General features: G+C 45.3%; 1 protein-coding gene across 2 annotated transcripts in view; it reads right to left on the reverse strand.

Moving 5' to 3' along the window:
- The window catches only part of SIDT1 (SID1 transmembrane family member 1), a 43,126-nt gene extending 25,614 nt beyond the window's left edge, over positions 1-17,512 (reverse strand). For both annotated transcript variants that reach the window (XM_071559719.1, XM_071559710.1), the window contains exons 1-4: positions 17,112-17,512; positions 2,713-2,834; positions 1,601-1,771; positions 1,352-1,397 (exon numbers count right to left, since the gene is read on the reverse strand). In XM_071559719.1, coding sequence (XP_071415820.1) covers positions 1,352-1,397; positions 1,601-1,771; positions 2,713-2,834; positions 17,112-17,297 — 525 coding nt within the window. In that variant the 5' untranslated portion in view covers positions 17,298-17,512. The remainder of the gene's footprint in view (positions 1-1,351; positions 1,398-1,600; positions 1,772-2,712; positions 2,835-17,111) is intronic.
- Between the last annotated feature and the right edge of the window lie 2,741 nt (positions 17,513-20,253).

Consider the following 20,253-nt stretch of genomic DNA (forward strand, 5'->3'; position numbering starts at 1 on the left):
AGCAAGGACACTGGCAGCCTGAGCTCATTCGTTTCCCAGGTACCCTGCCCTTGGAAAGTCTCAGGTCCTTGAGGAAGTCACCCATGAGGGATCTTCTATAGTTTCCCCTAAGCCACACTTACACCAGAGTACAGAATTAACATAAGGGGCATTGAGGTCTACAGTTCTCTGCAGCAGAGACTGCAAGTGTTATAAACACATCCAGCAACACTTCTGACCTATACATGCATATCCAATTTCCGCTTCTCCCCTCAGGCATGAGCTGCATTTCACAGCCATCTAGATTTTTAACATCTTTTTTTTCTTCCTACTGCAGATTACTTAATACTTTGATTTACAAAATCTCAGCATTATACCAATTAAGAAGCACTCATCGTCTACTCCATACATCTGTTTTTTAATTAAAAGTCACAAATCTATTATTATTAATTGTGGACCAGAGTCACAAATTTAATTCCAGGTCACATCCTAAACACTGCATTCAAATGACAAAATCATAAGTAATGAGTGTTTATAAAGAGTCACTACCATTCCCCATGCTTCTACAGTATAAAATACTGCAGGTATTTGCAAACCAGCTTCAGACATGTGACAATAAAAAAGATTAGCTGGGATGCCTGGTAATAGGAAACCTAAAATTAAGTAGTGTTACCAACACTGAAAGCAACAACAAAAATGGAATACCAGACAGACTGGGTAAATTACAGACCGTTCCAGCTCTACAAGCTCCTGTATCTCTATAGCTACTGCTAACAGCATTTTCATTCAGGAGAGGATTTGTATCTGCAGGGCTCTAAACAAGGCTGCTCAAATGGAGGTGCTTCCTTCTGAACTTACAGACATTTCATTTATTGCCTTGCAACTTGACTTGCTGTCCTGAGCAAGGAATAGCAGTGTGAGTTCTGCTGCACTTTTACAGCTTCATTTCTGGCTGGTTTTTTTTTTCCTAATAAAGATTGCATCTTTACAAGTCACACTCAAGCAACTGAGCCAGCACCGCCTGGAACAAGACACTGGTATGCACCCCCTCACTTCCCATCAAAAGCAGCAGTCCAGGACTTCTGTTCACTTCTGGCATTTCCTCAAGAGCCAATAACATTCATTTGCTCTGCTCATGTGTTTTGGCCAATTTAATTGCTTTGCAAAAGGACCCAAATGTGTCCCTAGAGAAGCTGAAGCACTGTTACCTCTTCATTATATCCACAGAAAATTCAGCAGTAAGAAAGTTTCTCTGCATCCTAAGAGGGAGACGAGCTAGTCATATAAGACTTGCTATCTCTAAGAAAAGATCCCACCAATCTCTTTCATGTGGTAAGATATGCAAGCAATGCTACACAGGACTCCTCCTTACCTGGGGCTGGGAAGGGCTGGCAGTGAAGTTAAAGGCTTTGTTGGTCCTAGAAAACAAATGTGAGTATGTTGAAGTCTAAAACTTTCAGAGCTGGAATACAGACAAAGTACCTTCAGATTAAGCATAGGAAAACAATGGTTTTTCTGGGAAGGAAAAAGAAGGGAAGAGTAGGCAGATGGACCAAGCCCCCACATAAGAGATAAGAGATATATGAAGAAATTACACTTGTGTTCTCACATCCCAGCTTACTCAAGTTGGAAGCTCTCGAGCCTGGTGACTAGCAGCTCATATGCAATGTTAAATGGTGCCATGGAAGCAACATCCACAAATATGATCTGGTCAGAGGGTCTTGTCTCAGGTGTTGACTCAGAGGGACAGAGGGTCCGACTCACTTCTTGGTAGTTGTAGGTCCTCTGATAGCTTCAACAGCCAGGGAAGGAAGGGAAGGGAAAGTTGGATGGAAAAGAGAGAGAGAGAGCACAGTTAAAAAGTTGTTCAGCAGTTGTAAGAACAACATAAAATTTTTCCCCTGCTTGCGTAACTGAGATTGTAATCTGAAAGGCCAAGAGCACTCAGTCTTTTATTCAGAGCTCAAACTCCACCTCTGTTGTCTCTTGAGGTCCACACAAGGGAGTGGTCATTCCCAACATTTCATTTTCCTTGAGGATGCCTGTGCCATCTGTGGATCTTTAACATGTGCCATTTACTGGAGGCAAAGAGAGTAATGATAGCCCAGAGCAGCCACTGTTGTAACCATTCCCTGCATCAGGCAAAACACTGCAGGATGTCTGCTGCACAGCACCAGGATTCAGTCATGGGATGAAGCCTGTAAAATCTCTGTATTTGCAGCCCAATGAGTTCTGAGGTTGATGAAAATACAATGCAGCATCCCTTTCACAAATAAAACACCTCTAAAGCAATCACCCTGCAGAACAGACTTTAATCAAGTGTACCTGGGGTGAGATACAGAGGAGAGCCCCTATTACCCAAATGCACTTTAACACAGCAGTTAGGGTGCTCTTTCAAGAGCTCATTCAAACCCTGCTCCAAACTAGAGCCCAAAAACTACCTGCACACATGGTAAGCAGCTGTGGAATGACAACAATGACAGGCAGTTCCCAGCAGACAAACCTCCTGGTACTCTGTGTACATATTTGAGAAACTAAGAGACAAGAGCAGGCTACCAAGTAAGAGGTTATCTACCAGATCCTGGTTGTCTGCATTCAGCTGACAATGACCAAGCACACTTTGCAACCAAACTCTGCATCTACACAGGTTACAAGATCTAGCACTTGAGGAACGCTGATGATGGATACTGCTGGCAGACAAGGGTGTTACAAAGAAGAGACTCCAGTACTTACAGGCCTCGGAAAATCAGTGGGACCTGCCATGACAGCACTCCCTTCTGCTGGCGAACTACAAACAGCACAGGGTATCGGAGGTTCTCGGAGCTGCTGTTCACGTACACCCGCACTGCATCCACCTGTGGGAAGAGAAAGGAGAATCCAGGGAAGTATAAGCTGAAGGTAAAGAACAAAACAACTCCAGATCTAGGTGGGAGAAGCCTGTGTGCTCAGTCTGACCTAGATGCTGACAATATCCACAGGGACATCAAGAGTGTTTGTCACTTAGACTGGTTATTCAGATCCAGAGGTCATTTACAGAAATGCCTCTTTGCTGATGCTGTAAGCCAGAATCATAGCCCTGTGCCCAGTAAGAGGTGACAGTTAAACAATATACAGTGGACAAATGCAGAAGGCGTAAGAAAAAGAGTTCAGTAGCCTCTGCTGTGAGCAACTTGAATACTTTGTACTATAAAACCAAACACACACACAAAATAGACCCAAAGCTACAACTCAGAATTTTCTTACTTGGGCTCTTATATACCCAACTCAATCAACATTACTGGGAAAGTCACAAACAGGATGGAGAACATCAATAGCCAAGGATAAAAAAGCGGGCTAGCAGCTAGCACCTGGCTGTGATGTACATTAGACTGAGATAGCCATAAATCACATATACCCCACCTAACAGAACAGGAACACACTGCTGACTGCCCTCAGGTGGACAAGGAAGGCTGCTTTGCCTTGTGAGCAAAGGCTTCAATGCAGCACCAGCAACTGAAATTTCCCCTTACATTACCCGCCCATCAACACGGTTGCAGAGGTAGGACAACAGTGAGGTGTAACACCCTCAGTTCACCATCTGAGAGGCAAGCAAGCAGTTTTTCTGCACCAAATAGAAATGTCACCATTTCCATTTGAAAAGAACATCCCTTCAGCTCCCTTTCCAGAACTGCAGACGTTGATGAAGAAAACAGAGTATGAGAATGCATAACTCATCCTAAGAGACAGTACATCTCAATTAGATACCTTTAAATAAGGAAAGCAGATTAAGTAAATATTCTAATCTTTCAAGATTTGTTGGGTTTAAAATTTTTTTGAACCCAACACATCTTGGAAGATTAGAATAGACTCTAGATTGTGAAAGACTTTTCACTGATATTTTGACTTTATACCTCCCTCTACAGTAAAGGTAGAAGGGGGGTCCACCTTCTGAAAAATCATACAAAGTTAGCAAGGTAGCAGGAGGGGAGCTACCTTAGATGGCAATTTATTCTTACACTGAAGACACCAGTTTCAGAGGCTTATATCTGCAGTCACAAGTTAAAAAAAACAATTTCCTATTTATTTTAGTTTAATAATTTAGGTTGACATGTGAGTTTAGTCTACTAAAACAAAATCCCTCCTTGAAAGTCATAATCATTATCAATTTTACTGCCATTAATACCACTATACAGAGGCTACAGCCACCATTTCCTAAAAATCTAAAAGGCTTCAACAAAAAATAAAATAATAAATAATTCAATTGAAATCCCCTTGAGACATAAGGGCAGACACTGGAATCTTTTTCCATTGCCTTCTGGCTTCTAAACCTTTGCAATACTCTTTTGACATGCCTTCTAGTTTTTCCTTCCAGTTAGAAAACCCACACACACAATGTTGTTCCAAGTAAATTTCACTATAGGGTGCTAAAAGGAAGTTAGGAAAAACACCACCACAAAACAAAATGCACAAGGAACACCTTGTACCAAGGGTATCAATCCAGGAAGCCACCACAAACAGACAGTATTGAAGGGATATCTGGTGGCTTCCTTAGTCTCTGAGGCTGCCCTGCTCACTGGGGAAGCTGAGCCAGCACACACTGGTGTAACTGGGAAACACAGGGACTGGGCTGAACAAGCTGCTGTTTGTTTGTCAGTGTTTGCTGCAGTCATTGTGAACAGCGACACAAATAAAGCAACATTGGAACTGAACAAGGAAACAGATTAAGAAGCATGAAGACATGATGGTCAAGCCATAGTCCTGCAAGGAACCATTCTCCATCCACAGGAAAACCAACTATCATTGCAGAAAGGACACATTTCCACAGCTTTTTGCCCATGAAACAGTTAAAGCAAGCCAACCTCCACAGGTGAAGTGATTCTCATTGCCTTTGGTTAGACACCACTCTGTGAACCCTCCAGGGCTCAGTCATATCAGCTCAATGCAACAGGGAGCTCATAGTAAACAGCACTACTGGGTTATGCATCCTCAACTACCTATAAATACAGGTCAGACATTGGGAAATTCTCTCCACTGACTTCACAAATACAGATCGTAACCCACAGCATGGGTTATGCATGTGCGGCAGACAGTCAGGTTTACTTAACTGGACATGAGTACATGTACATCAAACAAGCACAATTCATTCCCAGCCCTCTGTCTCTCCTTACAGAAGGGGTGCTCCAGTGCCTTCATCGGCTTTGTGGCTCTGTACTGGACTTACTGCAGAAAGTCCATGCCTGTCTTGTACTGAGGAGACCAGAACTGGGCACAAGCAGGATCACCATATGACCATGGACAGAGTTTCCACAACTTCTCTGAGAGACCTGTTATGGCAACTGACCACCCTCAGCAAGAGAGTTCACCACCTACCCCAGCAAAAGGCAAGGCAAGGGAAACGAGCATTGGTGATTAATGCTTTGATAGGGAGCGGCCTGAAAAGGGAGAGAAGGTCCCTTTCCTCTGCTGTGATCCAGCAGTCAGACTCCTCATTTTGTTTTCCTCTCACCAAGAGGAGCTAAGCTGACTATACACCATCTACAACATTTATTCAGCTTTGCTGCCAATTCCATTATCTTATATTACTAGTAAGAAATAGGATTACTGGGAGGAGGGAGGCAAGATTCTCACGACTCAATACTCTTCTAAATCTAAGCACTCACTGACCCACATGAAAACTGGATATGCTATATAACTACTACACATGACTTCTCTACACCGTTACTGTGTTCTGCACTCTGTCTTTGCTCCCTGTAGCAGCTGATTAGAGCTCCTTTGGCCTGTTCCCATGAAAGCCCATATTCAAGTGCCTTGAGCTCTTTTTGGTCTGATAATATCTGGGTCAGCATCCAGCTGCATCAAGACAAGACCACCTATGGCCTAAGTATGGTATCACAGGTGTGATCCCATTAAACTTCTTTCACCCCTCTCACCTTTCTCTCTGCACTCTACACATACAAAGCTGCTTCCCAGGCCACAAATAGGGTGCCTCAAACAGCAAGGAACACCAGAAAGTCAGAAGCAGCATTTACAGAGCACCTCATTAAGAAAATTCCTCCGTACTCTAAATTTCACCTCAATATATCAGCAGTTCACTTGCAGTGAATACCTTTGCTCCTCCTATATTTGCACATACCCAGATCAATCGGGAGCATCACACACTCAACCCTATCAAAACCTTTATTATAAAGTCCTGGAAGCAAGCAGGGTGATTAAGAAGTTGGACAGATGGTGATTGAGGTTCCAGTCCATCCGGCTATTTACCCTGCTGCCATCACCACAGTAACATGGGGCCTCTTGTAAGCAGATCCTGCACTCCTTGGAGGGGCCAGATCCCAGTCCTAGGATGCAGCTCTGCTCTTCCCCTCACAGGTCTCAGGGGTACAGCAGCAGCAGAAAGCTTTGTTGATGGGCCCCTTTCTGACACAACAGCCATTCCTCCAAAACACTGCAATACCACAGGTGGGATTTGCCTGTTGGCCAAGCACAAGCAAGAAGTTGCCAACTAATGGTTCCTCCAGATCCTTCTCACCACTTGTAAATGTGCCTGGGAATCTCAGAGCAACATAGTCCAACAGAATCTAGGTGCAATTACAAGGAGCTTGGGAAAGTGGAAAAAGGATTACCATTTAACTGCAAACAGGGCTTCTCATCTGTGGTCACCTACTCTCCAATTTAGTGCTACAGAGTGGAAGGAACCCTATTTAGTGTACTCAAGAAAGTAAATCCTGCCAGGGAAAATATCTGTCTAGCAGTAGCATCACAAGGGACAGAGATAAAAATGTAACACCTATGAACTGATGTTTATGCTTTTTCAGACCTTCTTCTAACTTACCTTAAACTTTTAATCCATGTTTTCGTTTCTGGATTCTCTTGCCTTGGTAGATGATATATACATTTTCATGCAATAGATTAAATGAATTCACTACTGAGCCAGTGTTAGTAGTTCCATCTTCCCTTCAAAAGTCAGCATTTGGTATTTGCCTCTAGCAAAGTATTTTTGGAGGAGTGGTAAAAAAGCAGAAAGCGAAGAAAAAGAAAGGTGATTTATTTACTTCAAACATGTTTCCCCCTCCACATCTTTCCAAAGGTTATTTCATTTTAAAAACAGACAGTTCTAATGCAAGAACCCCTCCCTGCTACAGAATCACTGCTGTCATCACAAACTCCTCCCTTCCATCATAGAAATAAAATCCCATGTTTTATGTACAGATGAGAAACTTCAGCTAAAAAGTATTATTTTAAATTATAAACACCACAAAGGAGAGCACTCTGGACTCTGAATCCCAAGGACCTGAGTTCAAGTCTCAATGGGACCGTCCCCTGGCAGTTCAATGCCTCCTTGCCATCCCATCCCGTCACATCTTGGATGCTCAGCAGGGTCAGCCCCGGTTAGTACCGGGTGCTGTGACAGTCCTGAGGACTTCCCTGTCACTGTCCAAGCTCGCTCGGCCGTGGCAAACGGACCTCAGGGCTGAAACGGTGGGGCCAGTTCTGCGCACGCTGTGCCTCACCTAAAACATCCCCTGCGCAGGCTGGAAGGGCACGTGGGGAGAGCCCTGCCCAAATCTGCGTTCGCCAAGTCTGGCCATACATACATACACAAACACCACAAAGACTACGAGCCCCCTCTGCATCCATTCCCACTCACTTAGCATTGGTGAGATGAAGAGGAAGTTTTGCCTGGGCAGCAAGAGGGTCAGCCAGGCTGTTGTCACTCCTGCAGTGCCACCACTGCTGAGGGACTTCACTTTGGAGCAGATGATTCATAGCACCACGGAGGACTAGTTGCCCTTTCCCTTTCCTTGTACACACACAGGAGGAGGCTGTCTATACTGGCACAATAATATGGTGCTAGATTTTATCTGCACCTTCCAAGCTGAAATCCTCACAGTTTGGACACAGACAGTCCAAGCTGGATCTCGGGGAACAACCTTGCATGCCAAAGGCTCCCTTTGACAGCCAGGCCCTGCACAAATATTTGCCAGCAATAACCATACTGCTGCCTTTTGCACTGCCAGGCTGAGGCAGGGTCAGGGCTGCCCCAGGGACTTCTGCTCCTCACACTCCTGCCCAGGGCCAAGCCTCTGCCATGTGCAGGGGCCTTCACCAGCCAAGCTCAGGACAGTTTTGTTTCTCAGACAACTGACCTTGAGGTTCCTTCTGTATTCCAAGGCGGACAGAGCAGTAAGACAGCTGAATAAAGAGAAAGCTCTCAGCACTATATAAAAACGTTAGACCAGGAAAGACAAATATTTGTACTTCAGCTCCACCACCACCATGGAGATAGGGGGAGGGGGGAAGGAAAGAAAAAAAAGTACAACTGAATTCCATTCTCTATATGGGAGCAGGAGGAAAGAGCCAGTCCCAAATTCACACAGCTGAACAGAACCAACATGGCTGCAAACATCAAGCAAAATAAACCAGGCTCTTGTTGACATGAAAGAGTCCTTGGACCAATTATTAAATGTGCATTGCCCACAGAGATTACACATCATCTTAAAACTGTGGGGATGTGAATTTAAGGACAGGCAGGAGGTTGCAACAACAGTTTCTGCTGCAAGCAAAGGTTTTCAAGAGCTTCACTGTGGATTCCTTCCCAAAACTTCCTGCTAAGCAAAGCCTCTGAATCACACCAGGGCTCCACCATGTTCTCCACCACACCCACACACAAGCCGCTCCTTGTGAGGCTGCTGGGGATTATCAATCCACATTGCGACAGCACTTGGTCGTGGGCCTGACAAGGCACGGAGCCAAGCTATGGGTAGGGAACACATCCGGCAGCAAACACACCAGCTGGAGCTGCAGGGAAAGGTCTCAGCGCAGGGTATGTGGACAAGAACCACCAACCTGCTGCTGCCTGCTGTTCCACAGGAAAGAGGTGCCTCATGGTTATTCACACCTGAAATTAGGTGAGGCGGGCTTTGGCCATATGGGCTACAGCAACTGAAGCAGCAAACAAAGCACAGACCTGTCCAAGCCAAACTTGGCTGCTCTTCCCACGGACAAGGCAACAGAGGGAAGCTGAGACCCTGAAGGAGAATAGTTATGAGACAGTGACAGGTTTTAGAGAACCTCTTTTCTGCCCTCTTATAAGATATGAGCACCACTTCTGTCTGACAACAAAACAAGTGGCGCTCAGACGATCATTCCCTTTCAGCCTTTCTCTGACTGTGTGTTCCAATGTCAATAAGTCTTAATTGCCAAAAGCAATCTGTCCAATAACTTTGGCCCACAGTTTTCTTCCAGCATTTCAGCCAGAAGTATTAAATACCCAAAGCAGCATAAACTAAGCAACAGACTCTGGGTATGTCAAGCACAGCCTCAGACACATTACCGCAACTGTTCCAGGATTAGTATTTTTCATTTAAATGTTTCACTTTGTGCAAATATGCTGTGTGGACTGACTAGCTTGCCATGGATTTTCCCATGAGTTCACTTGTTTGCAACAGTATCTGTGAAGCATAAATGGAAGTAAGGCAAATACAAAGCATGATAATATTTATCTTTCTCCATTTTTGAAATTTTGTCCCCTAACCAAAGTCATTAGGGAGTCTCCAGGACAGCCAGAAAATAAAACTAGGAGTTGCCATGCCAGATGAAGTAGGTACCTGTTTCTGAACACCCTGAGGCTTCAGGAAGATGTTAAAATAAACAAAACCTTTTTTGAACAGCCAGTTAAGGAACAAACTACTCTCCAATAATTGCATCTTCCTGACCCACGGCAGCTGGAACTCTGGGCCAGGCCAACCCTTGAACCAAAAAGGTTTATAACCTTTCCAAATTTGCTGCAACCCCAAGCTCATGGCCACGACTCCAGGGATTGCTGTCAGAACACAGATACCCAGTTCTTTCTTGGATCCCAAGTTCTTCACCTCAGTAACACTCTGGATGCGAATTGAATTACATGTTGTAATTCATGCTGTCTTTTTTTTTTTTCAAACCATTTTTCATTTGTTTAAACCACACTGAATTAGCTATTTCTGTGCCCAAAGAAAAACATCAGTGTAAAAAAAGTAAGGAAAGCTGTTTCTGAAATCCTCTGTGGTCCTCCAAGTATACACAGCAGGAAATTATGTTTGCTTATGCAAATACACTAAACTATATTTTCCAACTGAGCAGATGGCACACCCTTTTACAGTCTCCACTTTCATTCCTTAAATATCCTCTGAAACAGCAGAAAAGGTCCACATAGGAAAATCATACCTCCCTACCCAACACCTTGTGCAGAAGTTATTTAAGGACATTTCAACCTCTACTTATAATGCAAATGCATAATAAATTCATACACTGTTCTTGGAAAGAGTTCAGACTGAGGAGAGGCAGTTTGATGAAGTTACTCTTACACAAATTTTTTCTTCTTTAATCTAAACATCTTGGGGGTGGAGAGGGGGCAGCAGGGGGAACAACAAAACCTGATCAGCTTTGATTTTAAACACAGAACAGCCAAACAGGGAGAGAGTGGTTTTAAGATTTAGAATGACATTCAAATTCAAAAGACATGCTTTAATTCAAGGACACGTTATCGAGCTTGACAGCATTAGCTTACACATTAGAAATAAAAATAAAAGTCTTGCCAGCACTGCAGTCACCATCTGAAGGTCTGCAGGTTACCCTGCAGGAAACCAGAGCAGCTTTCAGGCTTTTTTCCTAAATCCTGCAAACTGATAGCCTCTGTCAAGATGTACTCTCTTTTGCCCCTCTAGGTAGAGAAACTCACAAAGAGCAAAATCTCAGAAAGATAAAGAATAATTTAAGTTTGAAGGGATCTCAGCTGCACACATGTACCTATCCCCAGCACAAAGCAAAGCCACCTCCCACACCATTCTTTCACTTATGATACTCCACTTTGGTCAGAGACAGTTTCCACGACTATATTTTCTGATGCAAAAAATAGCAGTCAAGCTTGTGTTTTCAATAGATTCCCATACCAGTTCTTTCATAGTTTACTTTTGTTTTCCCCTGTAAGCAAGATCTTTCCATGTGACTCTGGGCAGGGTGAGGAGTGGTCAAGATAACCCACTGAGAAGCAGCAAGCACATTGTAAGTGCTGTGCGCTCTACACTGCCCACGCTGTCACCTCCTAGGGTTGGTTGTTTTCTTTAAAAAAAGATAAATTATATACACAAATTACTCCAAAAGGATTCTGCTGAACCTTGCTTGGCTTCAGACATCATATACCATAACTTGCTTTGATTTTTCTGGGCTTGACATTGTGCCTACATTCCTGTCTCATAAGGCATTCACTACTGGGTTCCAGAAATGGTATGCTGAGGCCCTTTCAGTGTCCTGTGGTGAACAGACTAGAGCCAGCAACCAAAAAGCAACAGTGTTCAGGCCCTGGAGATCCTGCAGTAACAGCAGCTCTACTGACCTCAGCAGATCTACTCATTCAAATACTTGTAGTCTTCCAATTTCTTTGGTTTTTACCTGAATATTTGTGGCTAAACTCATGGGCTTCCCATCAGCATTAAGGAAAGACAGAACCTAACCTGTTCCCCCCACCACAGCTCAGGTTCAGCCCTCTCCAAACAGCAGACTCTAGTTTTACTGCATGCATGGCGTAGCTGTAAACTGAAAACTGAGCTGGAGCCAAGACTAACACCATGAAGAACATGTGCAAGAGACCATGGGACTAGTTTGAGGCCACTTAGTTCCTACACATGAAACCCAAAAACAGCTCAGAAGCAAGAAGTGAAAAAATTGCTCCTGGAGTTGTTAAATAGACATGGGTGATGCTGGAGTGGAACACAGACTTGCATGTTGAACAGCAGAGGACAGTGAACACAGATTTGACCACTGCTGCTTATTAAACCAGGTTGCCCCGTGTAGCAGATCAAGGAATTTCCCTGCAGCCAGGACAGATGGCTTTGGTCTGACACAATGAATCATCATACAATCCCAGAGGAACATATGGGTGAATTCCAGTTCTGGCTCCTTGCCTAGAGAAAAGCAAGTGCAACTGCCATCCGCACCTTAGAATCCAAGAGACCCATTCTTCACTAGGGGACAGATGAACACAAATCCATCATGCTCTCTGGGCTGAAAAAGGCACTTGGTCACAAAGTTTAAGACATCCAAGTGAAAGACTTCTGATAGTCTTGGTAGTGTTGATATCCCACTTCCCTTAGGTCAGTCAACTTTCTCCCATCTGCAACTATGAAAAAAGGAATGCTAATGATGGCAGCAACCCTTCCTGGTGGCACACACCCCCTCTCATTCATTGACTGAGGATTATTTTTTACTTATCACCCCACAGATAAACTTCACATACAGAACAGTCCCTCCAGGGCTACACATCCTCACACTGCACAACTCCTCAGCAGAGAAGCCACAGCTTAATCTACTGCCAATCATAAATTACAGTAAGCTGAGCCATATGGGAAGTGAGACTGGGGCTGTGTTCCTAGTCCTGGCAAGGGAGGAGGAGGAAAATATCACCCACTCTTTCTCCTGAAATAGGTACAGCCCACTGCTCAGCTTTCGGGCTCATCACATGGGTACATCTCACTGCTGAGCTTCTGAGCTCATCACAACCAACGTCCAAGAGCTGTGTCTGGATTGCAGCAGCTTTGCCTACAAATGGGAAGTTGGAAACTTGTTCTCCTGAGAGATACTTGGTTTTCCAAATATAGTTCAAGTATTTCCCAAGTCATACATTCAGCTGCCCTGAGCTCCATTTAGGAAAAAGAACTTCTGTTGTCTTCTTCCTCATGATATTCTCCTGGATCACTTAGGATCTGGTACAGGACACACCCACATGCACAGTATTAGTGTAATTTGTGTTTTCAGCAAATGAACCATTAGCAACTGCCAGAGCCTACAGTAGTGGAAAGAGTCATTCACTTTGAATTACTTCAGTACTCGCATACACTTCACTTTTTGAAAGCCCCTGTATTATTGCAATCACGGAACTAAGCAGGTTCTCTCACTTGGCATGAAGAGCCTTCAGTCAGTGGTAAATCCAGCAGAAACATTTTACAACTCTTTTTCAGTCTTCTGGGCAGGAACACACTGCACAGCCAGCTCCAGCAAATCAATCCTCCTTCCTTTCTTCTCCCAAGTAGGGACATATCAAATATGTGGAATTGGAGATGCTCATGAGTGTGCTCACTTTTTTCCTCTATCCTGGATTTCCCTCCAGTTTAAACAACACTAAAACTAGATAATCCTGTTTGCTTAACTAATTGTTCACCAGACTGCTAATAGTGCACATCGGCCTTTGCTGTTAGAGCATGACAACATAGTAACAAGTGCAACAGCTGGTTTTATTACTGTATTTTTTATACTCGCAGTTAAACATTAAATAAACAGCTGTACAGAGCAAAAATTTCAAAGAGCAGCTACAAGAAGGAAAATGGAATTCAAAAAACAGTAAGAATACTCCATTACAAATGACAACTTTCCACTACAAGGAAGGAGTTGGTCATGTCTCTCTGTTCATGGGCTCACTCTAGAAGACCCTTGCAGCAGAGGTGGCTGTGCTTCTCCTCAGCACAGCTTTACTTTTACAGTTCCACCTCAGCAATTAAGGCCTAAATCCATGTACATAAAAGTCTGACAGCTCTCCTGCCTCAAGACACAAGTTGAAGTGTTCCTGTACAGCACATAGGAGGGGGTTTCCCCATCCATAGACAAAGAGAAGAGACCTGGCACTATACATATGCATAAAAGTTTCAGCTAGATTATTTTGTCAGCATGTGTTTTTCATTTTGCCCATGAATTGCACAGAAGTCACTTGTCCATCTCAGAGAAGCTCTGCTCCAGAGCCCTGAGTTGCGCTTGCTTTACCCCGTATACAGCCACCTAAGTAGTGTCATAGCACTTGCTTTTCCCCTGCCCTCATGCATGTATGCCTGTATACCAAGGAGTAAGGAAGATTATGTGGATGAAGAACATCCTCTGAGATCAGGAAAACACACTTTCAAGAATGCAGCAAGTCTTTAATGCACCAAACAGGAGTAACAACCTTGTTCCCTTCTTTCTCTCGTCCACCATTCAAGCACTGCCCTATTCAGCCACATTTTCAGATGTGCCTGGGCAGCCACAGAACATGAGCAACCAGAACACTTAGAGAAGACTGATAGGTCAAAAGCCAGCGCCTCACAGTCTGTCCTTGGCTCCAAGCTCTCCCTTGCTTTGTAGGTCTGCCCTCATGAGAGAGAGTAGCAGAGAGTGGGAAACACCAGAATTCACAGCACCACAAAAACAAATCCCTGTTTTTAGAGCCAGACCAATCCAGACCTGACTTTGCTTCAGAGGCAAAGCAATTAAACTCACCCACTGCAGCCCTTCCACATGGAAAATGGTCTTTTTATTCAATTAAATTTCCTGTAACTAAGGTTAATCATCCATGTGGTATCTGCCTCGATGTTTCAGAGGCTTCTGGCTGAACTGCCATCAGCACAGAAACAGGAAGAGAGTGAAAACACCAGGAAGAACAGAGCGCTCACAAGTGGCAGGCAACTGGCAAACACTGGCTAATGCTGCACTCATTAGGAGATGGAGGCTAAAGACTGCAGTGAAAGGCAAGGACTACTACGCTAAGTTTGTGCAGGACTTGCATTCATCAGAAGACCCAACAACTACCCAGAGGACAGAAAATCCCTAAGTATCTTCCCAATTCTTGCATAAGAAAACCCTGCCCATAAGAGCTCAGTTCCATGTTAAAGTCAAGATTTCTACTAACAAGTTTTGAAATCTTGTGCAATCCTCAACTACAGGAAAATGCAGGACCACCAGGACAGCTCAAGCTTTGCCTCTGACCACACCAGCAACAGAAGACCTAGTCATATTTGCCTCTTACTAGTTCAGGGCTGCAGATGGGGAAGAGGCTGCACATACCCACAGCCAATTATTCCAGATAGGTCAGACACTTTCTTGCAGACTTCCACTGGTTCAGCTCAGGAATGGCACCTGTAGAACTCAGTGAGGAATCACAGAATAGTTTGAGTTGGAAGATAATCCAAACTAAACACCATGCCATGGGCAGGGACACATCTTCACTAGATCCGGTTGTTCAAAGCCCCATCCAACCTGACAATAAACACTCCCAATGATGTGTATCCACAGCTTCTCTGGGCAGCCTGTTCCAATGTCTCACCATAAAAAAACCTTCTTCTTTATGTCCAATTTAATTCTACAGTTGTACAGTTTAAAACTATTGCCCCTTGTCATGTCACTACAGAACACTATAGAAAGCTTCTGATCATTTTTATAAGCTCTCTTTATATATTGAAAGGACAATATAAGGCCTCCCTGAAGCCTTCGTTTCTCTAGGACCTCCTCAATCCTCAGAACCCATTCTGGGGATTCCTCATCACAGAAAGCTTCTTCCTACAACATTCCATCTTTAATTAAATGGGTGCTGTCTTCTGGATTATTTTTCATAGCAGGAGGTGCTAGTACAGCCCTCTAGGCATATTCATGGCAGTGTTTGGTGAGTTCCACATTAAAAAATATTAAGCCTCAAACCTGAATTTTCCCATCTTAGATATGGTCTTAAAAGTATCTCTGCAGAGATTTTACATTTCAGCATACAGGAACATGGAGATGAGTCCACTAAAGTTTCTGCTTAAATGAGGCAGTAGTCTGTACGGAATGGCTCTTCACAGCCACAGGAACAGACCAGTGCTGAAAAGTAGCCCAGAAGTTGCATTGAGATACCTGCAAACACCACTGAGCAGCTGTGTACTTCCTCCCTGCCTCCTCCCACTCTGCTTTCACTCTAGTTCTCCAGGAGAGAAAACTCCTTTGTAGAAGGTGTCCAGCAAAAACATGTGGATTCAAAGAGCACATTAAATTGTGGGAACTAGATTAATTTTAACTGAGTTGATATTGAAGTTGTTTCTGCTAACAAGCCCCAGACAGCATCTGGTCTGTCAACAGGTCTTCATTCATAATACTCAGTACCTGTAATACCGGAAGAAACTTAACTTACACCACAACCAGCTTCTAAAGAAAGACTCAAACCCAAAGTGTGCTTTTGACCTCCTGGGCTCATTGGTGACACCCAGCTGTTAAGTATTGCTGGGCTCAGTTGCATCATAGCTCAGACACCCAACTGCTGCCCCATAAATACCGGATGCATTTTATTACATAGTAACGCACATACAAGAAGGAGGACAAGCCTTTAAAGGTCTGGATGTTTCAGAATTTCTCAGTAAAGTAAAGCAAGTGATGGTTAACACCATCTCCCCCTGCCCTCCCTCCCAATGCGTTCTCTACCATCTCCATTCATATTGAAGCTTTATTAATATAATGTGAAAAAGGGATGTTTTCCATTTTCTCCTGTTCTGTGCAACTGAGGACATGAGGAAAGATTCATCTGTTCGGTTCATCACCTTTTGGTACATCAGAACATCTTACTCAGCAATTAACGCACAATCCAAACAACGGGGGCAGTTTCCAAGGTACCACTTAGCTACTTGAGATAAACACGATATTAAAAAAGGGGGGGGGGGGGGGGGAAACCCGCAATAACTAGGCATCGATAAATTACAGGTTTCCTTCCACCATCAAACAGCCATGGCCGCACTGCCCTGCAGCCTCCTCACATCACACCTCACCTGCACAGCCCTGCTTCACCTCCTGGGCTACTGGGGAGAGCACCCTGATCCTACAAAAGCACAGTGTGGAAAACGGTATTTAAGAAGGCTTATTAAGTGGGCACACACCTTTTTTGGTGGTTTGAGGGTTTTGTGAGTTTTTTTTTAATGTAGTCCTATTCTCCTAATTCCCTTCTAGACTTCAAACCCATTTTGCTGCTGGAAGCGCTGGATACCTAACGCCCCTTCGGGATGGGGCGCCAAACCACCTGCCCACCCCGTGCCCTCTTGGGACGATCCTACTTCGCAGCTCCCCGGCCCCGCTGGGGAAGGGCGAAGGGAGCTCGCAGGTGCACTGCGGATCCCGACCCCGCGGCGGCGGCAGGAGATGCGGGCAGGACGGAGCGAGAGCCCGGCCCGCTCCCGCACCGCGGAGGAATCGGCAAACACACAGACAGACACACAGAGACACAGACAGACAGAGACACACACAGACAGGCACACACACACACAGACACACACACAGACAGACAGGCACACAGACACACAGACACGGGCGAAGGACGCACGGTGTGTTCCCCACCGCGGGGCTCCGGCGGTCGCTCCTACCTGCCCGGGCTCGCTGCGGTAGGCGAAGGCGTAGACCCGCTCGGCGCTGATGTTCACGGCGCCCCGGTAGACGCGGCCGAAGGCGCCGGGAGCGGGGCTGCCCCCGGGGCCGCCCCCCGCCGCCGCCGCTGCCCAGAGCAGGGCGCAGAGCAGAGCCCCGGGGGCCGGGGCCGCCCCCCCGGCCATGGGCTCGGTGCCGCCGGCCCCGCAGGGCGCCCGCACGGTGCGTTCCGGGCAGGGCGAGCGACAAGGCGCTTTATTTGCGATTCAAATAAATAGCTCGGCGACGCGGCCGGGAGGCGGAGGGGGCAGCTCTGCACATCCCCGCCCCTCGCCCCGGAGGCGCCGAGCAACTTTCCGCGGGGAAAGACCCTCCGCCGGCCGGCGGGGAGGGGCGGGGAGGGGAGGGGAGGGGAGGGGAAGAGAAGGGAAGGGAGGCTGGCTGACGGGCTAGCCAGCCCAGGGGAGGAGGGTCTCCTCTCTGTGCCCGGCCCAAATTCTGAGCCGGTCTTGGCAGGCGATGGTAAACGAGCTTTTCCCCTTGGGGAGCGGTGCCGTGAGCATCGTCAGGCACGTGAGGATCAGCATCCTCAGGGCTTCAACACTCCCGGCCCACCGAACCAGGGCGTCCTCTCCCCGCGCTCTGCCGGCTTGCTGGAGCAGAGGCTTGCACCTGCGGTCTTACCTAGGGCCCTCCCCAGGCTTTATTTTTACCTGCTTATAACTTTGGGATAAATGCCCTCGTCTTTTAGTTCAGTGTAAAGGTGTGAAAGGCTGCAGCAAAATGTCATTTTGTTAATTTGAGCATGGCTTGGTGCATCTGTTCTTCAAGTCATTCGTGAAACCAGCTACAAACAATACTGTGATGCTCTTAACCTTTTCAAAAATATGCAAGCTGTGGAAAGATACGGAATCTTTCACACACAGCTTAACCTTCCTGTATTCTTCTGTTGAAAACAGGCCTGAAAAATGTCAGATCCCATGGTGTAGGGATGCACTTTTAAGTCAGAGAGGAGAGACTATCACTAGAAAGCAACCAGAGAGAGGTTTTTCAGGATGAGGATGAACTTTTAGGAGCCACACTTCGATAAAGTCATCCTGCAGTCAGTCTCCAGTGACTCTGGCCATAGAAGATTTCCAAGTTGTGGGTTTTGTTTCCAAAGCTGAGAGATCTCCTGGGGTGTCACTCGTTTTCTTTGGAGGAAAAGTTGCAAAGCTCAGCTAAAGGAGCCAGCGTTGCATTATACTGCTGTTTTGATCTTTGGACCTTTGTGTGTTCTCTCTGCCAAGAGAAAAAAAAAAATTGTCAGTGATTGCTCTGTTCATCTTGAAGCAGGGTGCTGCTCAAGTCACCCTGTCTTTTGTCAGAGTCCCAAGAAGTGTCATTAAGGCTAAAAGAAAAAAAAATTGAAATCTGCTGGAAGATGGGACACTCCAACACAAAGAGTTTGCCTTTCAGCCTGGAATATCATGGTCTGCAGACCAAGAGACCTTATGACTCTGTGACTCTGTCTTGCCTCTTAATGGGACATGGTGTGACTTGTCCTGGGTGACTTCAAGCAGTGGTGGCACTGGGAGACTTGCAGCCTTCCCACCCCATAGAGCCCAAGGTTCCTGATCCCAACAGCTCCTTTGTCACCCGCTGCCCTCTGCAGACCCACAGGTCCCTCCATCAGAGCCAGCAGCCCCCAAGCATGTGCTGGAGGGAGAAGACTGGGAAACACACCTTCTCCCAGAGAGGAAAAGCTTCAGGCAAACTGAAGAAGGTATGGCAAAGCAAAAGCATGTCAGGGCCATGCCAGGTTGCTCAAAGCAATGGGACTGATGGCACAAAGATCATGTTCTGCAAACCATGGTAACTGTGGCAGCTGCAAATCATTTCTGTATCATTTGGTGCTGTGTATAATTTAGGTTGGGAAATCAGTGCACTGTCCCTCCGTAATTGTGTTATCTTCGTAACAAAGAAGTGGCCCTTCATATTGTGTACACTTACCAATTCAGAATTATGGATTTCTTAAAGCAGTTGCCCTGAGTGGATGTACATTATGATATCTTACCAAAGACTACACATTTTCCCTGATTTTTAATTTGAGAATTCAAGTTTTCTAAGTGTAATACTTTGTTCTTATCTTAATTTCATCTAACTATTTTGAAGCTCATTCTGTGATTTAGCAATGTTAAACCTTTATTCAAATCTTTGTCTCCAAAGAGTGGTAGTGCCCGGCTTGGTGTTATTTGCAGAAGTTTGAAATCAAAAGTCAGCTGCACCATTCAAGTCACTAATTAAAGTAATCACTCCTAGCAGACAGATCAGATCTCTTAATTTGATATACCTTCCTACTGACAGGAAAACATCCATTGCACCAGTTTGGGAATTGCTTTTTAATCATACGCTTCTCTCATGCTTATACCATCTGAGAGCGATTTGCCTTTATGAGAGTGGTGTTCAAGGCAATGTCAAAGCCCTACTGAAGTCAAAATATGTTTCATGTATTCCTCTCAGCACCTACCATGTCAGTTATCTTAGCAAAGAAATAAATTAGGTTAGTTTGACATGATTTGTTACAGACAAATGCACAGTGTCTGCTTTTCATCCCTTTATTATTATTTAGTTGCTTGCACACTGATTGCCAAACAGCTTGTTTCATTATCTTTCCAGATAACAGATGGAGGTTGACTGCCTTATAACACTTCACTCAGGCCTTTTGATAAAGATGGGTAGCCCATTTTTCCTTTTGATTACACCTGATCTTCTTGAAGGGCAACATGTATTTTGGAAGAAAGAACTAGTCCTCTAAGAGACAGTAGCTGATCCAGATGGATTGGGGGTCTGGGTCAGTGGAAGGGTCTGGTGTTCTTGTCTGTGCCACAGTACTCTGGCGTCAGGAGCCACCAGGCGCTGGCTGCTCCCTGAGGAACAGGAAACTGAGTGCCATAACACATCCAGCAGAGCAGGGACCTCACTGGCCAAAGCCCCATCCCACAAGATCTGAGCAAGACAAGCAGGGCAGGCCTGGAGATGGCAGCTGGAACCAAGACAGAGTTCAAATTGGTGGACAAGTCCCGTGGCAATGGGATAGGTCTGAGGTCAAGATGGGAACATAAGTTAGTGACTCATGTCTGGTGAAGGCAATCAGGGATG

This window comes from Pithys albifrons, chromosome 1 (genome assembly GCF_047495875.1).
Source record: "Pithys albifrons albifrons isolate INPA30051 chromosome 1, PitAlb_v1, whole genome shotgun sequence".
Lineage (NCBI taxonomy): Eukaryota > Metazoa > Chordata > Aves > Passeriformes > Thamnophilidae > Pithys > Pithys albifrons.